We start from the raw sequence: 19,894 nt of genomic DNA on the forward strand, positions 1-19,894 counted from the left end.
ATTAAAGTTTCCAGGAAACATTAACCTTTTATTAATGAAGGTTTCCAGGAAATCAAACAGAAGCAGAATGTAAAAAAAAAACCAAGCAGACTATGCTGATTTACATGCAATATTTAACCTCTTGAAAAGCAGCTGATAGAAGTGCAGAAAAGAACTATAGATCAAGTTAAGAGTATCATAAAGCAATGAAGTACTAACCTGATATGCTCTGTTTATTTGGTTTGCTGCCCAGCTGGCATATTTCATATTATCTTTTTTCATTTTTGCACTTGCTTTTGGATTGGAAGCGATATGACTGGCAGACTAGGAATACAATAAAATAAAAAACAAAACCCAGTGTAATTATAAAATTTATGTGCATGAAATAAGCTGAGAACACTGAGCATCCTTACAGTCCAAGCCCCATGCACAGTGATAATGGAAAATAACAAAAAAAAAAAATTTAAAAGTTATTACCAGCAAGCAGCATCCAGATAAGATTCAGCTAGACTTTTTAAACTATTGTTTGCTCTATTTAAAGCTACATTAGATTTCAGTTCAGTTCTGTACTGAGTTAAGACCCAAACCTGGACATGATCAGCTAACCCAATTTGCTTCTCCTAAAGTGAAAGTTATGAATTAGTTTTCCACATCCGATTTTTTACCAGAGACAATATAAAATACATCACTTGTATGTCCAAGCTGCCATTAAAAACATGACATTTTCCCCTGTAGCATCAGAAAACACATTTCAAAAGCAGATAAGACTCTAGATAAAATATGCTCACCCTCACCTGAAAGAATAAAAAATATTACTTAAGAATCAAACAAAGTTTTTTACTTATATAAATAAATCCACTGTGCAAGGAATCACTGCTACTGTGCTGGTGTTTCTCAGCAATTCATCATCTTCTAGAGAGGATGCATGACTTTAAATCCTTTTTCAAGAAGTTACCTTCCTGAGCCAATAACAATAATTCTTTTGAAAATACAGGCAAGACTTAAAGGTGAAGAGCACTTCAGTAAGGAGTAGTTACTAGCACAAAATTGTGCATACTCCAAAGGTATGAAAAATACCCCATATTTTAAAACAGAGCTAATAATCTAAGCTATTAAGTTAAAAATCAGGGGGAAAACAGCAAATGGGAAAGGATAATATACACGCATAAACATATTCAGAATGATAACATGGAAAATACATAATTATGCTTACCATGTAAAGTCCAAACAGAGCTCTCATATTTCTGTTGTTAAGTTTCAGTGCTTGTGCAAAATACTTTCTTGACAGCTCAAGGTTTTCAAGCCCCCCCTGAGTGTATTTAACCTGCAAAAATGGTAAATGCCTGAAACTTGCATGCCATTCATACCTCAGACAATCACTCTGAAGCAATGATATTACAAAAATTCACTCCAAGTTTGTTTCACATGACATTTCAAATCAGGTGAGTCCTATCAAAGGCCAAATACTGGCCTGGGAGAAATCCAAGCTCTTCACAATGTACACATTTTAAAAAATTTAACTATAAGAGAAAAAACCCCAGCATAAATTTCATTAGTGCATTGTTACAAGATTTTTAATCTATAAATACCTGAAAGCTTGGGACTGTCTCTTATGAAAAGCAGCACAAACTTTAAATCCTAATTCTGACTACTAGAAATTCATACTGACACTATTTTCCCACAGCATGCATGAAAACAGTTCAGCATGAAAACAAAACAACATAATGCCTTTCTTTATGTATTCAAAATAGCACACAAAGTTTAGAGGATTACTCCATTGTTTTTCTATTCATTTTTCCAGATATTAGATCAACAAAAAGAGAGATAAATACTAGAAGATATGCTTCAAAGTCTTTCTATGAGAAAGCTACTTAGGCTTTCAAGTTTTAATGTCAACCAAATTTTACCCATGTTAACTAAACAAATTAAACCTATTCTAAGCAGTTAACAGTATAATTTAGGGGAAAAAATAATCTGGAGAGAAAAGACAAATTCAAATGGCTAAAACCTTGAGCTAAAACTTCTAACTTTACCTCTAGCTTTTACCTCTCTTCCACCAGAGCTCCTTCAGGCAGAATTTCATATGTGGATTCCAAGATCTGAGTCCACAGTAACAGGCAATGTATCATAACCTCCTAGACAGCATTGTTGTAGAAAAGTTTAGCTTCTCAAGCACTTTTTTGAAAAGTGCATAAAAACTTCAATAAGAAGAGTTCATTTAAAATTAGCTTTTATCTTGAATAATTCTTCTCCTAACTGTTATATTTAGCTTAGTCACACTGTGACTGAGTCACTGAGTATGAAAACACAGTTTTCAGAACGTGTTCAGTTCTATGAGATGTTAGCATTCTCTGTGAACTCTTAAAATCTCCTAGGGAAAAAATTAAAGAAACCATTTTCACCACTTCTCTAACATAAAACCAGAAAATGTAATCAGAAGTAATTGATTTTTCTGAAATACCTACTTCAGCATATTGCTGACAATATAAGTGGTTGTGTGGATTAGTCATCATAAGCTCCTCTAAGCAGAAGGCTGCCTTTGCATAGCTGCAAAATACAAAAAACAGTGATAAAATGAGACATGAGTACACAGCTCTTTGCTTCAGTTTTTTTCCAGCACAACACAAGCCTTACTTTTCCCCTCATAAAATCACATGATTCACAATTAATTAAAATGCTTCATTTAAAAATAAAGTTTAGAACCAAGTTGCTTTTTTTATATCACAGACAGGGAGAAAATACACAAAATCTAATGGTCTAGGTACAACTGCAATAGCTCATAAAAAAACATTTAATATATAAATCTCTTATTAATAAGTGCAGTTTCTCATCAGAATTAGTGATGAGTAGAAATAGGTATTAGGTATTTTAAGATACTGAACTGAAACTACAAAATAATTCCTTTTTTTCCTAAGAAAATTCGACTACCTGAGGATTAATAAATGCAGCTACTGATCACAGCATTTACACTGTCAATTAACCTTACCTACCAACAGTGAACCATAGAATTGAGACAAAAAAAACCAACATACTAAGAACAGTTCTAAAATTCAAACACTCCAAATCTATGCATGAAAATAGCATCAGACCTCTCCAAATGGGCAAATCCTTATCATTAGAGAAGGCTAGTCCTTGAGTTTCTTAGTGTAAATTTTCAGAAAGAACTAGGAAATCAAGCTCAAAATGCAGGTTTATTGTGAAGAACCTTAGTTTTGTAATCTTTCAAATAGAACTGTCTGCAGAATTTGCATCATTTAGTGATATGTTATAGCACTATTACTCAGTTTATGCCATAGGATTCCAAAATTCAGCGATACAAGGTTTATAATGACTGTGTGGGCAGATATTTAATATTGCAGTAAAAGCAATTTAGCAATTATGAGACCATATTAAGCCATATTATCTGTAAAATCTTGTATCCTAAAATAAATATGTTGTGGTTTTCTCTAGTGCATGTTATGATTGTCATGTATCTGTATAATTTATTAATCTGGAGATAAAAGGGCAGCAACCTCATTCTCCAAAAGCAGGAGCCAGAGTCCTCACTGCAGAACAGGGCAGAACTGAGGACTGTGTAAACCTTGTACATATATGTGTATTTATGAACAAAAATGAGAGCATGGTCATTTCACAAGCCTGTGATTGTGACCCTGATAAAACATATAAACTGAGGAACTGCATTCTCTTTTAAAACTTAACTTTTAGTTGCTTTTAGCCGAGAGCCTGATTTTTCCTTAATATCAAAATGATAATAATGATGCTTATGGAAGTATAGTGATGACAATGAATTCTTTCCATCAACTGAAGTTCTACATATTGCTTTTTATTGGAATTACAGACCAAAACAAATACAAGCAAAAGCAATTTCTTTCTCGGATTTTATTGCACAATTTCATAATAAAGATTATAGCAAAAAAACCCAACCCAATAATGGAATACGTATGTTTGAACCACTCTATCATTCACTTTCGTACTGAAAGATTTGACAAGCTTAAATATGTTTCCAGCCAATTTTTTTTTTTTAATAGCTATTTTCTTGGAAAAGTGGCTGGTAGATTTCCCCAAACAAATCGAAGTGTGGATATCAAAATTCTAGTTTATTCCTGAAGTCATCATTTAAAAGAGTTTAATAACTATTTTCTTTGAGAATGGGGTGCAAGGAGAGGTGATTGGGGAATAATTTTTTCCTCGGGGTGAGAATGGCTATTTCTTCCTTGAGAATTTGATTCTTTTACTACCCTCTTAAAAGGAAAGAAGGAAACAATTGTGATATAATTCAGGCTGGCCTGAAGAACCAAAGAAAACGGGGAAAAAAAAAGATACGCCTTTTGGTGGAGGTCTGAATTAATGCTGTGATATTAGAAAACTTGCACTAAGGCTTTGGAGCTAATCCTCTCACACTGGGATTTCCTCCTGTCACTACAGCAATAAAAAAAGCTAACAAAAACATTAAATATCCAATAAGCAAGTTACTACAACATTCAGCATTCTTGATCGCACTGGGTTTTGTACCCAGGCGACCAGATGCCTCCAACTCTGGATCCATGTTTTGCTTTGTGAGCTTTTTTTAAGAGGTTACTAAAAGTTCTGGGAGAGGTAGGCTAAAAGAAAATTGGAATATTGGTTGCTGGGATCAACTGATTTAAGAAGTAGAGAATTTAACATCTCTAAGAAGTAAAATACATAACATGAACAAAAAATGATGGGAAGTATGTGCTGTTCACTGCTGCCCTCAAACCACTTCTTTTAAATATCAGATTTTTAAGAACTACTGAAACATACAGGTAATTAAGTAAACTCTTTTTGTTTGACAAACAAATGCCTTTTTAAAGTATTTGGTAGCCAAATAAGTCTGGTAATTATTTCCAGTTGAGGCCTAGTATATTGGAAATGAGACAGCATACTTTTGTAACATTAGTCCTTAAAAAAAATCACTGTGGTTTTTGACTTACACAGAGTGGGTTTCAAATTAACATTTTTTATGCAGACTTAGCAAACAACTTACTCATGTTCATTGATGTAAAGTTCTGCAAGTTCATGCCAAGCTTCTTGGTCACCAACAAATCTGTATAGAGGATACAAGAGAGGGAAAAAGGAAAGAAAGAAAGAATGTGCAAGGGATTCTGTAAATGACTAGCACTGAAGCAAAAGCGTAAATTAAATGCAAATTCCACTTTAATTAAAAAGATTTATCAGAATAGCAAAACACAATCCGTATTCTTGTAAGAGACACTCACTGTTCCAGATACTCATTCAGCTCTCGGATGGCCTCGAGATTTTTCCCCTGGGCTTTTCGAATGGCAATCTTACGCTTTCTTGCTGCCTATGGGTTGACATTAATAAAGGATTAGGCCTCATAATTCCCTGGGTTTTTGTAAGGAAAGCAATTTGACTGTGCAAATTATTATCTCAATACCAGTGGAATTCCACTGCAGAGACACTGCTAGGTTGAGGTTTATAAACATACCCTATCACATCCCACTGAGAGACTGAAAATCTCTTCTTACAATCACATTATGTATGCTTTTCTTTGGAGGCACAAACTGTATGCATTATTTCATTCAAATAAATGACTGTCCAGATTCTGATAATTACAAAACAGCAGGGGATGCTAATCTTTAGCCATTCCAACTACCCCCACCTTGTCATTCACAAGATCTGTGACTGTAGAGAAGAAATGGTGACTGAGTCCTAGAGAATCCCACAGAGGCATCTTGGTTGTCCCTGTGTAAGTATGGCTTTCTGCCACTATAAAATATTCTTGTTGAAGGGCTGAATGGCACCTTTAACTAATGCTAAATACACACCAATTCCCTAAACAAGTCTCTCATCATTCTTGGAGCACAAAGTAGGCTCTGCAATGCAAAGGGAATACAAAATCTCTATTTCAATGCCAAAAACTGAGCAGTACTTTGATATGTGGATAGAAAATGTAATTCAACTTAAACAACATAAAAATGAGTTATAAGAATTTTAATGTATTTAAATTTTGAAGTCTATAAAAGTCGTCAGAGACCAGAAGGAGGAAAGATATAGAGGATTGTAATAGCTGATTATTCTGTACTTTAATCCAATATTCAGCTTCTAAATGATGCTGGTTACAGTTTTCAGGACTCACGAGGATTTTATTGAGTCCAGCTCTTAAGAGAATGGTCCTCACAGAGATTGAACCTGTGACCTTGATGTTACCAGGACCATGCTCAAACCAACTGAATATCAACATACACCTGAGGTGTGTTTCAAAACAAAGGAATCTTCCCAGCTGGGAGCAAACAGTACACCTCAGCCAGCCTGAAAATCATCAGATCAGAAATCTGACCAAATGGAAGGAAAACACAATTCCAGCAGAACATAACACAAAAAGGAATGCCATCAGCCTCCTTCCTTGCCTCTAATCCCCATGCTCTTGGGTGACAAAACTACTGTGGTCAGACATGAGACAACAGTCTGGTGTCCATGATGTCAACACACACACACACCCTCGTTTGCCACTTCTCCATGAGATAATATTAGTGACAAAAAATATAAAGCACACTTCTCTAGTAATTAAATCCCACTGTTTATCCCCTTCATAGCTCTCATTCTATTTCATATCTTCTAAAGAGTTTATATAGTTGGGTATCATCTTTCAGAAGCCTTGATAGGACAACTCTTCAGCAAAACATTGAACAATTTTAATCTTTGAATTTCAGATAGCTCTGAAATAACCTTCTTCATGATGTACCCTAAGTTCACAGTCACATATACCCTACAAAAGTTCTTGTATATTTACAGCATTTTAAACATAACTACTCTCCTAAATAATTTTTTACCCTTTGATCCATTGTGAGCAAATCAATTACTTCCAAGAGAGTGGTAAATTACTTCAAGCACCAAAACAGAAAAGCTAAAAATGCTTTTGACATTTAATTAATTTCCTTTTAATTCATTCCCTTTATCTCCCTCACAAATAAGTATTCAATGGAAATTCAGAGAAAACAATTCAAGTGAGGAAAAAAAATATTTCACCCTTCTGACTAAATGTACGACACAGACAGAGAGAAGAATAATCAGAGGCCAAATTAGAACACAACAAGTGTGGTTTCCACTGCTTCTTTCTCCAACTGCAACCTGTGAAGGTACATACATCATTCTGCTTTTACTGGGAGACATCTGGCTAAAAGCCATAACAGGAAATTTTAACTGCTGACACATTTATTACTGTAACAATAACATACTCTCTTTTATTTTTGCTTTTCTAAAAATAACAGCATAACTAAATTTATTTTCTTTAAATTCAAAAAGAACAATCCCACATGTTTATCATGCTGCTGTAACAAGCAAAACAAAATAACACCACAAAATAACAAACAAAAAAACCTCAACCAAACCAATGTTTGCTGTCACATTTTTTGGAGTTCTCAAAGCAATTGTAAAGCAGGTCACCCCTTCTATGGTGGGAACACCAGGGCAGTGTTAACCCACTACCCAAAGCTGACATTATACACAGCCCACTGAGCCTGAAACATGAAAAGAGGAAAAGTGGGGATAACAATGTACTCAGCCAAAGGAATGCATCAAGTAATTACAGCCTAGGAAGACAGAAGGGTTTTTGCAGGTAACAGACTATTGACTTTATAAATGTAGCTCTTGGATTAACAACACAGTTATTCTCAAAATTTAAAGAAATCAAGGGGCTGATTAAAGTAAACCCTTGAGAACGAAAATAATCTATTAAATATATAAAATCAATCAATGCATATGAAAACTTAATTTGCAATGGCAAACAGGAACAGTCTGCATAAGTCACTCTCTGTTTCCAATGCAACTTCTTCAATTGCATCCAAGTCACTCCTCCAAAAGAGTCTGGAAACAGATTTTTTTCCATAGCTGCTTTATTTCTTAACCACAGCACTCACAAGTAACATAAATCACAGGAGCCTCCAGACATTAATTTATGAAAAGCTACAACTATTTCTTGTCACAAATATAAACTGATGTTTACCTATAGCAAGCATGTAATCTAATGCAATCAAATAACAAGGACAAAAGCATTAGACACAATTAACATATTCTGGCGGTAGCACTTAGGAATTAAATGAGTTACGTTCACATCTGACAGAATCTCCCTGCTGCACCAAATCCCAAGAAATTTATTCAAAATTACACTTTTACAACTTTTTTGTCGACCTTCCTCATCACCAAAAATATAGCAACATCTGGGCTTTAAATCTGCACTCTCTTCACCCTCAAAATGCTGGGAGATAAGTTTATTTACACAGAACTCCAAGTTTACAAAAGAGAGGCTCAGCCACTCAAAACAGTGCTAACATCCTGAGGAAGAACATAATATTGTCTAGTAGCACAGAATTTCTGAAAGTCTTTTTAAAAGCACTGGAAAGAATTCAGTGAGAATGCAGAGTTTTTTTTAACCCAGATTTCAACGTTTTCCATTACATGAATAAAGTCATAAAGCCAAGAGATATGCAAAGAGGTTTTCAGTAATTCACAGGATTGATATGACAGCTGAAAAAATGAAGACATGAAAACAAACTACTGTTGCTTTTAATGGTATTTACAAACTACTCTTTTATCTGAGTTCCTATTCCTAGTTTCTTTCAAACATGAAGTCTATCAGTTTTTAAATTTTAAAAAAATTCAATAATTTCAGCAGTCAGTACATTTAGAAAAATATATACAAAAAGGCCTGCATTACAAACAAAACATGGACCACAGTTTGTGTGCTGTAAACATCTAATTCTTGTTCTCACTTATATTGCTCCTGAGCTCACTGTGTGAGTCAGATTAAGTGCTGCTCTGTGAGCTGGAGCTCACACCATTTCCTGAGAATCCAGAGGACAACTGCATAACGAATGGCAATTTACACTCATAGCATCAATTTTTATTTATTCCCATAAAAATTAAACAAAATGCTTTACTGCACAGAACCGCTGCCAACACTAATAACCACTTTAGCATACAAAAATAGTTATTTGTTAAGTAAAGCCAGACTCACACCAATTCTTCAGAAGCTTTACCTAGCATTTATACCATATTTCCTATTTATTAACCGCCTTACAACCAGCTGATAAAAGAAAACGAGGCAATTTCATATTCAACTATGTTAAAGGCCCTCTTCACCAAAACCTCACATCTCAAAACACAAACTTATTTTTAAGGGACCTATTGAAAGATATTAAAAAACTGCAAAATTGAGAGTTCAGATTTGTTCAATTATTAATTTCAAGTCCACCAAGAATATTCTTGAGAAATTATTTTTTAAATACAGGGATCTGAAATTATTTTGATGTCTAAGAAGCCGACTAAAATAGTCACAAACAATTACATTGACAAAAATTTTAAAAATAGCATTGAAGGGGTCCATTTCAGTTCTTCACATCACAACAGTAAGACTTCCTAGAACAAGCCTCAACTAAATTAACTCAATCTTCTTTCTCCTTCCACCTTAAGTAAAAAGGAAAAGGCAAAACCTCCAGTGCTGTAACAAGATCTGCAGAATTTGAACACACAGATACTGTGACACAGATTTCCCCCTCAATTTTCCAGAGTTTAAAGCAAAACACTAGAATGGTTATTGGCTAATTCTGTAAATCCATAATTCTTTATGAAAAGATATATGCATCTTAAAGAAATACTTAAAGAATCAGTATCATATGGAGTAAGCTGCTTCAGTATGTACAAATTTATTAAGGAGTGAACCTTTCTAAGGTATTTCTTTTGAAGACTAGTAATCCCCAATCTGGGGGACATAAGAACTAATCCTCCATTTGTCATGATTCTTTTTAATTAGCATTAAGTAGACTCAAAATGATGTGAGGACTTGAACATTTATCAACTTCTGCATTTCATTAATAAAACATACCAACAGAGAGTCTAACATTGTTCTAAATTTCATGGCTCTAAAGAAAGTATTAGGAGGAGAATTGTCAGTGATTGAGACCCCTAGGAAAGAAAGAATTTCTTATCTGTATAACTACTACATGATTTAACACATGATACTTTTCACCTTAAAAAGAATTTTTTTCTTTTCTTTTAACATTTTAGAAAATGTGTATTTGGTCTAAGAATTTGATCCACTGAAATATTTTCCTTCAAATTGTAATATGCAAATCAAAACAGAAGTGTAAACAGCTTCAACTGAGATACAGGGAAAAATTACACAGAGGTCAAAAAAGCACGTTATCAAAACCATCCCATAATCAAAACCAACCACAACAACAAATTTATTTCTACCAGAATCCAGACTTTTTTCAAAGTTAGTAATGCAAGACAGTTAAATCTTGCAAACCTTTGCAGGCACAGAGCTACTGGGTTGAAGCTGCCCTTTTAGGGACAACCTCAAAACAAACCATAACTTTTTGTATCCAATAAACAACCTATAAAGTCTAACCAGCATAGAGCAAATGGGTAGGAGCTGTACAGGCTGAAAAGCTAAAGCATGGAATTAGCAAACATGAAAAATGTTACATACCAACAAAAAGTAAGAACAGTTTACACAGAGAAAAGTAAGGCTTCCCTTATCTAGTGGAGTTCTTCAAGGAGTCCTTAAGTGTAGATGAATAAAGATCCATGTAAAAGTCATCTTTGACTTAAAATATAATTTCACCAAGATGTCTCACCTTGAAGCTGAAAGCTCTGAAGGAATCTGGAGTTACCAAAGCCTAACAAGGGAAGGTCTTCACATGGATAAATAAGTCAAAAGATATAAAAGAGAGAAAAGGGTTCTCTGCACTGAGAATCCCAGAATCACCTGTATTAAAAACTACTGCTCAGCACTCTTGATAAGAGATCTAACAAGGGAACTAATAGTGATGTAAAGTTAAATGTTGATAAGGACTTATTTAAGTGTAAAGAACAAAAGACAACTCCAAAGAATAGCATTCACAATAATTAATCATAATGAGTACTTCTACCAGGACAATAAAACGACCCGTGAAATTTAATCTACATAAATGGCTGCATATAGGGTCAAACAACACTAATTTAATGTACACAAAAAACCTGAGTTTGTCTGGTTAGGAGGGAAACACTGGACTTGCAATAAACAGTTATATAAAACATCAATTCAGTGCCCAGAAACCATCTTAAAAAATCAAGAAACCCTGCCCCAAAACCTTAAACTGAAAATACTGTGATATTGGAGCGATCCGAAAAGAATACAGAAGAGACACATCCGTGGCATCACTGTTATTTGTAAGTCCATAATGCTCCTGCATTTCTAATATTGACTGCCATTCAGTCCCCTCATTTCCCACCCAAATATAGGAAAAACCACAGAAATGACACAGAGAACAGTAGCAGAGTTTTGAGGCACAGAATGGCAACAAGAACAGCTGCACATTAGGACTTCTTAGCTTAGAGGGAAGAAAAGCACAAAAAATCCCTAAAGTGATGAGTATTAATAAAGTGAAAACAACTGCTAACAGTAACAGGCAAATTCAGAGGCATTAAATAAAATTGTTAGATTGAAGGTGTGGGAATGGAATAAAAACCACAAATGGGAGATTTGTAGATTAATAGATTTTTATCTATTAAAAATAACATTTGATTTCTCAATTATATTGTAGATGTAGGCATGGCAAACTTAAGCAAGTTTAAAAATACATCTATGCAGAAATTTCATGAAAAGCTATTAAAAAGAGAGTTAACAATTCTGGCACAGGAAAACTGCAACATGAAGATGAATAGCACCTGGCAGAACAGACCACAGCATACTGTCATTGCTCTGCTCTTATACACTTCTGGTATCTGCCAGACCCAGGACAAGTAAAATGGACTTTTGCCACAACTACAGTACAGCTGCTCTTCTGTTCTCAAATACTTAAATTTCAAGAGACAAAATCTCCATCAACATTTAAAAGTGCTATGCACACAAAACATGGGACAAATGGTGGAATGCACTCTGCTCTCTCACTTCACCGATCATGACTGAACGTAAGGCAAAAAAAGATTTACCCTGCAATGTTAAATGATGCTGTGTCAAAACCAAAAACTCCATTTTTTTAGGACCACATAGTGCATTCCCAACGTCCCCATGAGCCCTCAGTTGGAACTAACTGTAGTAGTAGCAGCCATTCTTCACAACTCTCACCAACTTCATCCTGTGTTAGTCAGTGCCAAGCTATCTTTTTCAACTCCCTTTAAAACTATCACTGTACACACCTATGTTCAGGTCTAGTTCTGTCTTTCCTGGAAGTGTGGCAAATATATTTAAGGAAACACACATCACCTCAGAAAATTCAGCACTTTAGTAGATGTTTCATTGGGTGAGCAGTTTTCCCTCTTGCAGCTCAGAGCAACCTATAGATAAATGTACAAAGCTGCAAGATCTCCACAGGAGGTCCCTGTTAAAAATTAATTCACAGCTACTGCAGCAGTTTTAAGGAATATCACAGTTCAGATGATAAACAGGTATCCAGTGCTCAAATTTAGTGCTCATTATTCTCATCTTATTAGTGGAGACAAGGAGGTAGGGAAAGAAAGGTTACCCATACAGTCTAGAAGGCAGTAATGCACAGTCACAGAAAGAGATGCACTCAGATATTCATTGTATATAACTGCTGTCTATTTGCATGACACTAAGTAGTAAGATATTGCTCTGAATCCTTCCAGTATTCTGGATTTCCAGAGGTCTTCAACCACCTCCTCTGCCTCTTCTGAAATATGTCCAGCTCATCTACAAAAAGAATCTCAAAATAATAAGAAAAAGGGTAACTGCATGTGACCATATGCATACACTTGTTCCTGTCCACTCCTATAAACAACAGAGTTGATGAGAACACTGCCTTACTACAAAAATTTTAAATTCACACAATTATATTCACACAATTATATTACTAAACCCATGATGGTAATGAGACTATCCACTATGTTCTAAGCTAAGGAAGCAGACAGTTTCTTGCATGAAAAGCTTCGTTGAAAAATGTCAAGAAAAACAGCTGAAGAATTATCGTAATAAAGACTTCAGATTCTATGGATTAGAATTAAGGCAGAACTTTGTGCCTTATCTCATTTTCCCCTGGTGTTGACCAAGTGCTCTGCAATTTTCTTGATGGCTGAGCTGAATAATCAAGAGAAACACTGCAGGTGCACTAGGATGACAGAAGCAGGTTAGACTCCAATATAAGTCTGGAATACATGAAATCAATTTCCTTTCTCGTCAACAAGCTTTTCTGCTCTGCTGAACAGATCACCTCAAAAAGAGCCCAACTAATTAAAAATATTTAGCTGTCTAACTAAAAGACTTTCCTCCAAAGCAGAGCAGGATAAGGACTTCTCAATGAAATACATAAAGAGCAAAAGCAAACAGAAAAACCCTTTCTACCAATGCTACTAAAAAAAATCAATAACTCTCTTTTATTTTGTTCTGAGAAACAGAATAAGCATTTTATCTGAAGATCTACAAATAAATCAGTCAATGTTCTGCATCACTATAAACATTTTCAATTGGACACTACATGAAATTTTAATTAATATAAGGGCCTTATGATAGAAAATAATATGCAGCCTTAATAAGAGGAATTTGTCAGTTTGACCATCTTTCAACCAAAACAGACAAGAATGGAAAAGATTCTAATTCTCACCCTATTGAAATGTGTGCAAGCTATGCATTTCACAAGAGTCACATTTCACTCATTAAAGTCTTTAGAAAAGAGGCTATGACTCAACATCTACATGCTTTGAAAAATGAAACAAAATCTCTGAGGTGACATTAACACTGTTCCATTGTCAAATGAGTCATCTTTTTCAGAAAGTAAGTGTAGAGTGAGAGAAAACTTAAGAGATGATCCGATTTTAAAAAATAAAGACCATTTTGAATTCTATCCTAAGAAATTAAGTAATTACTGTTAATGTAATTTCAGCAACAAAACTTCACATGAAAGTGTAAATGTCCATTACATAATTTGAGTTCAAACTTTACTTTTTATAATGGAAAATTCTGCTATGTGTCTAAAAGAAGGAATTTTTTGGAAAAATCTTTTTCCTTGCTACCTTTTGATCAGTCAATGCAAGCTATGAGTTTTACATGATTTGTGTGAACAAATGTCAATGTTTCACTTAAAGCACTTGCCAAAACATTTAATGCATATAAGCAACTCCATGTGTCAGCAGACCAGAAGAAATTTCTATAAAGTTAGGTGAATGCCAAGACAAACTCAGCAACAGTTGCTTTTCTAAAATCCTGAAATATTTATTTTCCTACAGCAGCCACATGTGCGCATGGAAATAATTAACAGGTAAATGACACAAAGAAATCTACACATGACAACTTACCAAAACTTTTTACTTAACTTTCACTCTTGACATGCAAGCCTTTCCCAACCAATTCTAGTTATATAACAAGGAAGATTCCTTTGCATTTAACATTCTCTAATTCTATTATTAGAATTAAGAACTTCAACCACACAATTGTTCTAATATTTACAACATCTGCTTCTAAATATTACAATGATTTTGTAATATTTAGATCTTTATGATTTGGTTATGGAGAAAACTCAAATAAAGGAACAATCATGCATTTTACTTATTTAAATATAATTTTGTTTTGTAATGCCATCCAACAAAGCCCTCAGGTGATGTTAGCTATGCTGAGATGAGCAAAAAGTAAAACTGCCAAAAATGCATACTTCAAAGATCTGTGGTCCATAAAAGCCACTGTAATATGGTGCTCCATTTCCCACTGGTGTCAGCAAAAGGTCATAAAACATGTACCAAGGTGACCCATTCTGTGATTTCACTGCAAATGGGTTCCATATGGGTCCAACACGACTCTGAAGATTTCATGTCAAACTTTCTGGGCCATGCAGTGATAAAATCCACCATTTACTATGGACACCTATGCATCTTGTGTTCAAAACTCATTGAGCTCAAGCTTCTACTATTTCAGAGAGAATGAAAAAGAACAGTGAAGAACTGAAATAGTTCCTTCTACCCCTGCACAAAATCTGTGAGTTCTAGCACTGCTAACAGACAGCCTCCAACCAATCACTGGTGTCCAAGTGCTCAAAATGTTTCTGTGGATTTTCCCCTCCTGAATAGCAGACCACATAAAATAAGCTGACCAAGGCAAGGTCAACTGGCACCTAGGAAGATTAACATGAGATTGCCAAAACACCTGAAATAGTCCAAGTATTACAATTACCCAGAAGTTTACCCAACAGACAGCTCCTCAAAACCAAGTAACATACACTCAATGATTAATAATATTTTATTTATTTTCCAATAAATATCTAGGTTATAAAAAATCTGAAACTCCATAGTTTCTTCATATTTCAAGTTTTATCCTTGAGGGAAATAACATCAATGAAAATATATTGCTACGAGTTTCTCTAGACTTCTATTTTGTCAGCTAATAGCTCACAGTGGCTTTTACAAACAGTATTCAAAAAATGCTTAGAAGAACAGTACAGTCTGTCTCACATTTTGTTTTATGCAATTGGCATGCTTTATGCATTTTGATTCAAGAGCTAGTAAAATGTCCCAGACATGAATCAAAATAACTGCTATTCAAGCAGTACCTGAGTGTATTAATAGTTAATCCTTAAGTAAGATTATGCACAGAAGCATAGAAGACGTGACACACTATATTAGTCTTTTAAATACTCTATATTCTGGGAAGTGAAAGAGTTGAAAGGCCCAGCTCTAAACACCACTAAGACTTCTGGAAAGATCACTAATTATAATCTGTCTCCTAAAATCAGTGTTTAAGAAAGTATTAGATCACATCTTCCCATTATGAAATGGTAACATTGGTTATTTTAACATAAAACTAAAGGAAACAAATACAGCAATACAGATACATTTTTCCACATTGAAACATAAAATATAGTCACAATTTCAAACAACGCATCAGTGCAGTTTAGAATTATCTTTTAAACTTACTGTATTAGTTGAATCTTCCTGTAAAATTCTGTCGTATAACTGGATAGCATCATCATACCTGCACAAAGAAATCATTCACATTTATTTCTGCTAATACAGAACTTCTGACTCTCCCTGCAATAGCTAATAACCCTCCTGCATTTTTTGTACTGAAATATAATATACATATGCTAAGCAAATTGTATTTATAGAAAATTATTTTGAGAGTGCTTAGTATAAACAGCAGTATTTTTTGTCACCGATTAAGAAAAACACATGGAAATTGCTTCATGAAATACTGTTTCAGGAGCAACTTGGATATTTTACACCCAGCATCTCACTCTCCTGCCTGTTCTCTTCATGTCTACTGAATAGGTTCAACCATCACATCCCTACTCCTCCTTTCACATCTCCCAAGAAACAGAAACTCCAAAATTTGAAAAGCCATCCAAAATAATGACATTCCACTTCATTGTTGTAACTTGAAACTTCATGTAAAGTTCCTTCTGTTGTGACTTTAAAAAGTGTAAGTAGCTGCATACAGGAAACTGGAAAGACTCCTATAGGAGTCTACCACAGATTATAACACAAATCTTAACAGAAAATATTTTCCACCATTTCCCACTTTTATTATTTGCTATCTGAAAAAAATTAATTCTGCTATCTGAAGTGTGCTTGAAACAGGTTACTTCAGGTGCTATGAGCACTTCAAACCTTCTGGGAAACAACTCTGTGTGTTCAGTCAGCTGTGTACACGGTCCCAATAAATGAAATAATTCAATTCAAACCACATTTCACTACACAGCTGTTGTGCTATCGCCACAGAACATGGGCATACATTGTGTCTTCATGCGTAGTTTGACAAGCATGAAGCAGTTTGTCAGAGATAGTACTGATGGACTTCTGATGCTCCACATTCCTTAGACATCACCTTAGACACTCATTTACAGACTTGCCCTGTTCCCTAAGCACTGCTGATGCTACCACAGCTCAGCTGTCCACTCCAGCTACCCTAAGGTGTAGGAACTACTGTGAAAGGAAGCACAAAAGCAGAAACAAGCAGAAGGCAACTGCTGCAGACTTGAGCAGACGTGCTGTAAAATGGGTTATTTGTGTTCTCTCTTAGTTGCTGCTTTGTCAAATGCGTTTAGAAGACTGAATCTGATGGCCATAATCCCAGCTTTACATGGTGAAGTTCCAGAACGTTATTCTTTTTATTAGCAAGTGCCTAGAGGATGTCCCAGTCTATAGGAATGGTCTTCACTGTTTCCTTTTCCTGTCGGGGAAAGCAGGATCCTCCCTAGATCCTACAAGTCACTTAGAATTTAGTAAATTCACTTCAGTTGAAGTGAAACATGATGCCTGCAGCCTAAATATTTCTTTTTAAGTCGGGGAAGACAGACACATTCCTCTGGGGCAAGGTTTAGAGCACCTGCAGATGGGTTCCTGTTCAAAACAACCCCAAGCTGAAGCCTCTTTCTGCTCTGACTTCTAGAGAAAACCCACGGACACAAAACTTCGGGTTTTGTTACTTTCTCTGCTCCTTGATACTCTGATCTCAATAGTGCTTTATTGGAGAAACCACACATGATGTCTGTGCAGCACTCATCTCCCACAAAGATCAGGTCCCATGCAGTAACATCTTTAATGCAGACACATAAGCCTGAACAGAATTATGATCCATTGTACTTCTGAACAGGTTTCAGGAAGGGGGAAAAACTGCTGTAATGCTCTGTCTTCCTATCATATATAAAATGAAGACAAGAGAGCTAAGTTTAATGGAAATTCTTCAAAAATATGCACCTTATATAAAGTGAGTGTGAAACAGAGCATCGGGCTGCCCTGAGACAGCTCCTGTGAATGGAGTCCATTTATTCACTCTGGATCCAAGCAATGGACATTTATCAGTGTTTCATATCAAATATCATTTTCAAAGCTAATTTTGCACGAATGTAATGGATGAAGAACATATGCTAAGTAAATATCTTTTAAAAAAGCATTTAGGCAGTGCTTCCAATTCCTTTTTATCAAGATGGCCCAAAGGCTCCCAACTCACCAACTTTGTGCAAAACGTGGCATGGAACAGATTTCCTACCATTCAAATGCACTGGAAGTCATTCTTAACACCCAAGACAAGTGCTACAGAACAGAATGTTGGCAACAAAGATGTATCCAAGGAGAAATGTGTACAATAAAGTTAATCCTCAAGTCCTGAGGTCATTCATATGGAAAGGTGCAAGATCTGTTCATTATTTTAGTAATTTCTGTTGAACTTAGTATGTTATAACCCTTCCAAATGATATTTCAAAAAGGTCAGTCTGAATTTTATGTTCAGCCATTCAATTCTGTTTGTTGTTTGATCTCTTTCTGTAACAAACTCTATAGATTTAATCCTTTTCAAGTTCATTTACCCACATTTAGGAAAGAAGGGTAAAGAGCTACACCCTGCAGTAATCAGGAGTACAGAAGAACAGTTGAAGCAAAAAAACTGGTGGCACTGATTTTCACATGCTGCCCTAGCTCTCTGAGATGAAACCTAGGCCTCACAGAATTTGCCAAAAAACTGTGCTGTGTTCTACTGTGCAGTATAATGGTTTATGCTGTGAAGTAAGAGATCCTTCTAATCTATGATCTCTGATGGGAAGATTGCAAAATGAAACACTGCACAGTACCCGCAAAACCGCAATACAGATGTCTAAAAATCTTAATATGATCATGGACACTGTTATTTGCTATAAAGAAACTGCCCAGCATTATTTTGCCATTCTGCAATGGCTGAATGTTTTTTTAAGAAAGAGCAAACATTGCGTTCAGAGAGGAAGTACATTTTTTAAAATTCAGGTTTTACCTTTCCATGGCTTCAAATCTCATTCCAGTTAATCGTTTAACTCTGTGGCTTCCAGGAAACTGCCGCCTCAGCTCCTGAAGACAAAACTACACAAAGAACCAGAAATACTATTGTGAATATAATTATCTTCACAGAAGCTAGAAGAAGAAAAAAAAAATCAGAAAAAAAAGGCCTTCGCTCATAATTCAACTGTCTGCCATGCCAGTTGTGAGTAAAAGTAGATACCAATTTTTGAAACAAGCAATAAAATGCATTGACAAACAGAAGGCTGGAAACTGAAATTCTGTATGTTAGATGACTGATTTTAAGAAGTATCTTCCATACAGGGCATTAGATGCTCAGGCCTCCTTTGAAATAGTTATTTGCCCAGAAAATTACACTAAATCTCCTACTAAAACAGCTCTGACACTATTAAACCTTGAATTCTATTTAGTTGCCCCACAGTAACACAAGACAGTAAAAAAAACAAAGACATTGAGACCTTAAGTGATACTTCTTTAATAAATGGATATTTCACAATGGAACAAACTATACTAACACAATGCTCTGTGTTTATTTTTAAAATAAAACTTTGAAATCCAAAGAAAATGTTTGCCACTGGCTTGGGTACAGGCTGCTGGCAGACAAGGCATAATTTTTAACTCCTGAAATCAATGAGACACCTGAGCTGGATAAAAAGAATTCATCCCAGGCAGATTTTTCTGGATTAGCAGAGGACGTTTGGTAGAGGGACTGAGTCACAACTTCCCCACAGCAAGCTAACTCATACCAACATCATGGATTGGCTAAATAGCATTGTGAAGTTCCCAGCTGACTCATGACAGTGGGAGGCAGGACAGTCCACAGGCTTTCAAAACAGACCAGTGGTGTGCATCACATTAAAAGCTTCACACTGAATCCTCTTCCAGGCACTTATTTATGCAACACAACTTAGAAACTTGTTCTTCAGACATAAGGTTCTGAAGAACAGAGGCCTATCCACATAATCTGCTCCATCTCATCAAATCCAATGGTCAAAGGACAAAGTACAAATCAGCAGCAATCAGTAGGATCCCTCTTTGTTTTTGCAGAAAACCAGGTTGCTAAAGCACATCCAAGAGGAATATTCTCATCTCTCCCAGATGCTAAGAAATAGAAGAGAGAAAAGCAACAGTGACCAAAGTTGTGATGCTTAGCCTCAAGCAAGAACAGACTACTTGCATCAAA

The 19,894-nt window shown here is 35.4% G+C and overlaps 1 protein-coding gene across 1 annotated transcript in view; it reads right to left on the bottom strand.

The window, feature by feature from the left end:
* The window catches only part of EMC2 (ER membrane protein complex subunit 2), a 37,441-nt gene that overhangs the window by 7,614 nt on the left and 9,933 nt on the right, over window positions 1–19,894 (bottom strand). Inside the window, exons 4-10 of the mRNA XM_058022609.1 lie at window positions 18,689–18,774; window positions 15,862–15,919; window positions 5,217–5,302; window positions 4,985–5,044; window positions 2,445–2,526; window positions 1,193–1,303; window positions 199–303 (exon numbers count right to left, since the gene is read on the bottom strand). Coding sequence (XP_057878592.1) covers window positions 199–303; window positions 1,193–1,303; window positions 2,445–2,526; window positions 4,985–5,044; window positions 5,217–5,302; window positions 15,862–15,919; window positions 18,689–18,774 — 588 coding nt within the window. The remainder of the gene's footprint in view (window positions 1–198; window positions 304–1,192; window positions 1,304–2,444; window positions 2,527–4,984; window positions 5,045–5,216; window positions 5,303–15,861; window positions 15,920–18,688; window positions 18,775–19,894) is intronic.

This window comes from Melospiza georgiana, chromosome 1 (assembly GCF_028018845.1).
Source record: "Melospiza georgiana isolate bMelGeo1 chromosome 1, bMelGeo1.pri, whole genome shotgun sequence".
In the NCBI taxonomy this organism is placed as follows: domain Eukaryota; kingdom Metazoa; phylum Chordata; class Aves; order Passeriformes; family Passerellidae; genus Melospiza; species Melospiza georgiana.